At 47.2% G+C, this 7,588-nt stretch overlaps 1 protein-coding gene across 1 annotated transcript; it reads left to right on the top strand.

Annotated features, from left to right (window-relative positions):
• The first annotated feature begins 406 nt into the window (after positions 1 to 406).
• Positions 407 to 5,684, top strand: PCDH20 (protocadherin 20). Its single transcript, XM_084224342.1, has 2 exons — positions 407 to 534; positions 1,636 to 5,684. Exons 1-2 carry the CDS (start codon positions 484 to 486, stop codon positions 4,330 to 4,332), a joined length of 2,748 nt encoding a protein of 915 aa, XP_084080468.1. The 5' UTR covers positions 407 to 483; the 3' UTR covers positions 4,333 to 5,684.
• The last annotated feature ends 1,904 nt before the right edge of the window (positions 5,685 to 7,588 follow it).

Genomic DNA, 7,588 nt, shown 5'->3' on the forward strand with positions numbered 1-7,588 from the left:
ACACTCCCAATATCCCCGCTCTCCGCTGTGGCCGTGCCGCTGGGCTCAGCACAGCAGCCGCCGTGTTCCCTGCCCGCTGCCCGCTTCCCTCCCTGCCCGCTTCCCTCCCTGCCCGCTTCCCTCCGTGTTCCCTGCCCGCTGCCCGCTTCCCTCCCTGCCCGCTGCCCGCCGTGTTCCCTGCCCGCTGCCCGCCGTACTCCCTGCCCGCTGCCCGCGGCGCTGCCGCAGCCTCCGCGGACGCGCCCCCGCGTCTGGCCCGCCCGCCCCCCTCCCGGCCGAGCCCGTGACTGTTCCCCCGCTCCGGCCCTTCCCGCGGCGGAGGGGGAGTGTCCTGGGCGGCGCGCACATCCCGGCCCAGCCCAGCGCGGCGGCGGCGGCGGCGGCGGCGGGGGAATGGGCAGCCGCGGGGAGCAGAAGCGCCGGGCGGGCGGCGGAGCGGGCGGGCTGCCGGGGCGCAGCCGGCGGCGGCAGCGGTGGCCGGGCATGGGGCCCCCGGGCGGTCGCGGCAGCTCCGGCGCCCGCGGCAGCCTGCAGGTGAGGGCCGGGCGGCGGGAGGGGGGGACGCGCCGCGTCCGGCCACCCGAGCCCGACTTCGCACGCAGCAGCGAAATTGGCAACAAATTGGCAGAAAAAGCGCCAAAAAAACAAACAAACAGACCAGACCGTGTATGCGTGGATATGTTTGTTGGGTCTTATTCTCTCCAAAGATCAGGGCAGCCGCGAAAAGTTTATATTTGTTGCTGCTGCCGGCGCGGGTTGTGGCAGAGAGCCGCGGAATAGCGAATGGGTGATTAGAAAGACGGGAAGGAGGAAAAATTTCCTTCGTGGAGGCGATGCCTGAAGTTACTTTTGGGGAGCTCCTTTCCATCTGTGGGTAGCGGGCGACACGCTCGCCGGCGCGGGCAACTTGCTCCGCGCAGCCCCTCCGCTCCGCGGCTCCTCTGCGCAGCTCGCGTTGTTCGCCGGCAGCAGAGGGGCCCTGCGGGGTGGCGCTGGGGTGGCCGGGGACCCGTCACGGCGGGGCTGGAGCCGCCGGCTCCGCCGCTGCGGCAGGCAGGGATCCCCCAGGAGCGCGGCACCTCCGCCGGGACCCCCGCGGGCTCCGCGGAGCGGGCCGCCTCCCCGCTGCACCGCGGGACCCGTGAACATGCGGGAAAAACAGCTTTCGGGACGGGGATGGGGGTAGGGGTAGCGAGGGACGCGTTCCGCATTTGTGCTGTGGAAGGGGAAGGGGGCGAGCAAATGTCTGGGGATGTGCAAGGGGATGCCCCAGTTTGGGATGCGCTTGTTGTTGGGAGTAAAGGTGCCGATGGTGAGACGGGCGAGCTTGGGGCGGGGGCAAGAGGGAAAATGGCACGTCGGGGCGCAAGTGCTGCTGGGGGGCGGGGGGAGGCAGGGTGCCCCCGGGCCATCCTGGCGCTGCGTATTTGCTGTGGGCGATGCAGCTGGTGTTGCCTGGAGGGTACAGATGGTGATGCCCTGGAAGTAGCTGCTGTTCTGGGAGGATGGTGGGGAGAGGGAGGATGGCCTCATGTTGCAGATGCAGCACTCGCTGCTCGAAGTGGCAGTGGGGGAGGCAGTGGGCGGGGGGAAGCGCCAGCCCTTCCTTACACCCCTGTACTTCTCTCTTCTCAGCACTTGCTCCTCTTCCTGCTCTTCGTTGGGCCTTTCAACTGCTTTGCCAGTTACAGCCGCGCCACTGAGCTCTTCTACAGCCTCAACGAGGGGCTGCCTGCTGGGGTGCTCATCGGCAGCCTGGCCCGTGACCTGCGGCTCCCAACGGCTGGTGGACAGCAAGCTGCATCTCTGCAGCCCCCACTCTCCTTCACCCTGGCCTCCCATGGCTTGGGGGGACAGTATGTGCAGCTGGACAACCGCTCTGGAGAGCTGCACACCTCAGCGGTGGAGATAGACCGGGAAACTCTATGCGTGGAAAGCAGTGGGGCCACCATCTTTGGGGGATCAGCTGCTGTCTCCTCTTCCTCCCCCTTGCCAGAGTCATGCCTACTGCTGCTGGATGTGCTGGTACTGCCACAGGAGTACTTTCGCCTGGTGAAGGTAAAAATTGCTATCCGTGATGTCAACGACAACGCGCCCCGCTTCCCTGTGCCCCACATCCGCCTCTCGGTGCCTGAGAACGCGCCTGTGAACACCCGCCTGGCTATCGAGCACCCTGCCCTTGACCCTGACATGGGCACCAATGGTGTCCAGACCTACCGCCTGCGAGATAACTATGGTGTCTTCACCCTGGATGTGGAGGAGAATGAGAACGGGGAGAGGACTCCCTACCTGATTGTTATGGGGGCACTGGACAGGGAGACACAGGACGAGTATGTGACAGTCATCGTCGCTGAGGATGGGGGGACTCCTCCGCTCGTGGGCAGCGCCACCCTCACTATTGGCATCAGTGACATCAATGACAACTGCCCCCAGTTCAATGACTCGCAGCTCAACGTCACTCTCTATGGGAATTCCAGCCTAGGGACACATGTGGCTACTGTCCACGCGGTGGACATGGACCTTGGATCCAATGCCCAGATCACCTACTCCTACAGCCAGAAGGTCCCCCAGCCATCCAGAGACTTGTTCTATCTGAACGAAAGCACAGGAGCCATCACACTCTCCACTAAAGTTGATGGGGACACTCCAAGGCTGCACAGGCTGATCATACTGGGCAACGGTCCTGGCTGTATTCCTGCCGTGATTACGGTGCTGGTGACCATCATCAAAGTCATGATGAGGCCCCCTGAAGTTGTTCCTCGTTTCATAGCTAATGAAGTGGAAGGGGTGGTCTACTTAAAGGAACTTGAGCCTATCAACACCCCCATAGCATTTTTTACCATCAAAGACCCTGATGAAAAATACAAAGTCAGTTGCTATTTGGATGGTGATGGGCCTTTCAGACTTTCACCGTACAAGCCATACAACAATGAATACCTGTTGGAGACCACGAAGCCTTTGGACTTTGAGACACAGCAGCTGTATGAAATCTCCGTAGTTGCATGGAACTCTGAAGGATTTCATGTCAAGAAAGTTGTCAAAGTACAGGTTCTGGATGACAATGACAATTCACCAGTTTTCTCTGAACAGCTGATAGAATTGTCCATTGAGGAGAACAATGTCCCCAATGCTTTTTTGACCAAACTGCATGCTACTGATGCTGACAGCGGAGAAAGAGGGCAAGTGTCCTATTTCTTAGGTCCTGATGCCCCTTCCTATTTTGCTTTAGATAAAACCACAGGAGTTCTTACAGTTTCCACCCAGCTGGACAGAGAAGAAAAAGAGAAATACAGATACACTGTCAAAGCAGTAGATTCTGGATTCCCTCCAAGAGAATCAATAGCAACTGTCACCATCACTGTATTGGATAAAAATGATAACAGTCCAAGATTTATCAATAAGGATTTCAGCTTTTTTGTGCCAGAAAACTTTCCAGGTTTTGGTGAAATTGGAGTTATAAGTGTCACAGATGCTGATGCAGGGCAAAATGGATGGGTTGCCCTTTCGGTTCTGAACGGAAGTGATATTTTTGTTATAGATACTGGAAAAGGAGTTTTGAGAGCTAAAGTCTCCCTGGACAGGGAGCAGCAAAGCTCCTACGTTCTGTGGATTGAAGCAGTTGATGGCGGTGATCCTGCCCTGTCTTCTACAGCAAAAATAACTATCCTTCTTTTGGACATAAATGACAACCCTCCTTTGGTCCTGTTCCCTCAGTCCAATATGTCTTACTTGCTAGTCCTTCCTTCTACCCTTCCTGGCTCTCCCATCACTGAGGTCTATGCTGTCGATAAGGACACCGGCATGAATGCAGTCATAGCTTACAGTATCATAGGAAGAAGAGGCCCTCGACCCGAGTCATTCAGGATTGACCCCAAAACTGGTAATATCACCTTGGAAGAGTCGCTGATGCAGAATGACTATGGCCTCTATCGGCTGCTTGTAAAAGTTAGTGATCACGGCTACCCGGAGCCTCTCCATTCCACTGTCATGGTGAACCTTTTTGTCAACGATACCGTCAGCAATGAGAGCTACATCGAAAGCTTGTTAAGGAAGGAGCCTGATATCAGTGTGGAAGAAAAGCAGCCACAAATATCCATAGAGCCTACACATAAAAAAATGGAGTCAGCATCCTGCATGCCTACCTTGGTAGCTCTTTCAATAATAAGCTTGGGTTCAATTGCTTTAGTAACGGGGATGGGAATTTACATTTGTCTAAGAAAAGGGAAAAAGCATCACAGAGCAGATGAAAACTTGGAAGTACAAATCCCATTAAATGGAAGAATTAACCTGCACATGTTGGAGAAAAAGCCAGTGGAGATTTCTAACATTTGATGTTTCTTTGTGTATAAGTCCAACATTTGAAAAACCCTGGAGGACACTAAAACACCTAGCTGTAGGTTGTATTGACAGAGGTTGCAATGAAGGACTGCTAATTTATAACTTAATATTATAATTGTAAATAGCTGTTTACAGTTTTTTAAATTCAATTTCAGTGTACAGCTTTTTTATGAAACGTTAGTAACTAACGGCTAGCACCCTGACTATAAAAACGTGGACATCATTTCCAGCTTTCATAAATCAGTAAGATCAGTGAACATAAAAAGGGTGAAGGTAAGATGATTCTTTTAAACTCAAGTTTTAAAAGTCTTTTTAACCACGAGAGGGCATCAGATGCTCCTGAGCAGGGAACTGTTCAAGGTACTGTCCATGAGATAAACAGAATATATTTTAAATATATTGATTTTAATATAAAATACCTATTGGCATACAGACATTTAACCACTACAAAAAAAAAAAAAAAAAAAAGAAATGTCTGTCCCGATGTATGTATAATAAAAAGAATAAATATGTTAAAATGCACTAGTAATGAAAACCAGAATGTTTATTACCTCACAAGTAAAGCTTATACAGTAGGGTAGAAGAGGCATTAACAAGAAGTGCAATTCCTGTTGAGCAAGAATGCAAGATATTGTAATGAGAATCTGAACTGCTGTGACATATCATTCATTTTTCTCCAGATTCCACACTCATTATCATTTGCTCCAGCAATCTGCTGGTCATTTTTATGGAAAAATTATATTTAATATTTCCCAAAGCAAATAATGACAGAGCCCCATCCTCATCCTCATAAACATGCCAGATGCAAGGAAGCAAGGGAATGGCTAAATCCTTAGTTGTCACAAAAGTGGTGGTATTTTTTTGTACTTTGAGCAATCTGTCAATAGTACTCCATCAGTTGGGTTGTGCAGTAGATTTTTGTCATGTGTTACTTCTGAATCTGATCTGCCAGATGAAAACAAAAATCACTTCACATTCTAAGGAATTGTAGGACTTTTTATTCTGACTGTTGCTCCTTTCTGGATTGGTATTTCATGTGAAAGATCTTGTTTCTGACTTTTGGCGACCATTCCTGGCTCCTTTTCATTGGCTTTGATTTTGGATTAGATCCAGAATCTGACTTGTAAGACTGGTGGCATATTTTCTTGATAATTTATTCTTTGCTGTATCCTCTGCAACAAAGCAGCAATTTTATCAGTGATGTATTACTTTCACTTCATTTTAAGAGCTGAGAACTATCTTTTGTATGATGATTGCATCAAATTTCTCTGTGTGAACAAGATAAATTAGTGTTATGCTTAAAAATTATTATTTTGATTTCTTGCATCATATGTCTGTAATGTACCAAAAGTGTTTATATGTCTGCAAATTAAAGCTATATATTTTCATAATAACTTATGCTCTCTCTCCTAGAATTTTAATTATAAGGCTGAATATTATTTCAGTTATAAGAAATGCATTTTTCACAAGTTCTTAGGTGCTGGCTATCTTGTGTGACATGTCATCATACTTTAACAAATTAGTAAATTTCAAAATCATTAATGACAGTTAATGCTGTGCTTCTTGAAATTGCCAGCAAAGACAACTGTACGTCAGCTGCTGTAAGTGGTGAGGCAGCTCTTACCTGTTTTGAAAGTAGGGAATGCAATTTGAGGCAGTTTTTGATTTTTCTCTCTGTGACTGGCACATTACTTTACCTTGAACCTACTGAAATGTTAGGGTTTCTAATAAATACTGGTTATACTTAGTCAAAGTAAAAATATTAGCATGATACCTATAATTTTGCCATCCTGGCTATAGGATTTTTTTTTCAGGTTAGAATATTTTCTGTTTGGGCATGATTTGATAGCTGTGTTTCATAAAATTTAATTCAGCCTGTCAGAGCTTTGTGATCACCTCTTTTCCTTTATTTTCATCTTATCAAAATATAAAAATGGTATGTATTCCTGAAACACATTGGGCACCAAAAGACTTTGTTTCTTATCTCGGAAGAAAAATTACATTATATCTTTAGAAAAGCTTCAGTATTACATATACTGTGCATTGCTGTGGTGCTGAAGCTAGATCCTCTGCATTTCTCTTCAGTAAGGAGGCAAGGTAGCTGAAAGACAGGATTCTTTTCATTGCTCTTCTCTTATTTCAATTAGCAGTCCAATATATTCTCAAGACAGTTTAAACAGGAGCAAACCCAAGACTTAAGAAAAGCAATTAAAAAATAATCCTGATCCTTCAGTGTGTGCTCAAAAAACACTGGGCAGATGCTTTTATTCAGGTTTGACAAAGACATAGTCTTGACCCTGTTTGATTAAGCTTTGGTTAAACATGCTGCTCTTGTTGCCTTTTCTCTTTCTGTTTGTTTGTTTAGATGAAGCGTGTTGCTAATGCGCAATAAAATGCAACCTTACGAGCCTGTTAAAGCCAAAGTACTGCTCGTGAAGCATTTCACTCGTGATTTTCTACACATTTAACGACAATGGGTTTAAAATCACACATTCAGCCATACCAACACTTACTTGTGCAAAGGAATTGATACTGAATAAGACCTTGTAGAGCACGTTTTTTGCCTTCTGTGAGTAGTTTCTCTGTGGGTTATGTCACTGAAAATGGCAAAATACACAGTGGGCTGGATTTTTTACTCCATATTTTGTGTTGCTTAAAAAAAATATACAGCTATTAACATCAAGCATAATACTTAAACCTGCAATGTTGAGCCTAAAAAGGATTAAAAAACAACAAAACAGGAGTCTTACATTTGTAGAACCTGGGAATTTCTTCCTAAAAATACTTTTCCTCAGCTGTAAAATTCTTCATACTGGCTGTATAGCAAACATTTCTGTGATGTTTCTGTTTCCAAAGTATCCCTTACTGAAATTCCTTTCACATGAAAACACATTTTTAATGAGTATAACTGAAGTAAATTAGACTCAGATATAAAAGGCCTATTTTATTACCACCTTGTGCAGTGCACTTGCCAAAATATATGCAAGTCTTGTTGACACTGGTAGTTGAGCTGGCACAAAAATAAATGTCTCATTCATTTACAGTATCCACTGATCAATCTTAGAGTGGGTGCCCTTTGTTCATTTTTATAAAAAATGAGATTGTCCTAAGTTTTGTGTTGCCAAAGTCTCCTGAACTTGCTATGCAAACACTTTTTCATTAGAATTAACAAATTAAAAAATGAAAGACAAGAAATGGGCAGTGAGCCCAGTGGCAGTGGAGAGAGAAAATCAGTCTTCTCATTCTCCTT

This window comes from Fringilla coelebs (assembly GCF_963513975.1).
Source record: "Fringilla coelebs genome assembly, chromosome: 2".
In the NCBI taxonomy this organism is placed as follows: domain Eukaryota; kingdom Metazoa; phylum Chordata; class Aves; order Passeriformes; family Fringillidae; genus Fringilla; species Fringilla coelebs.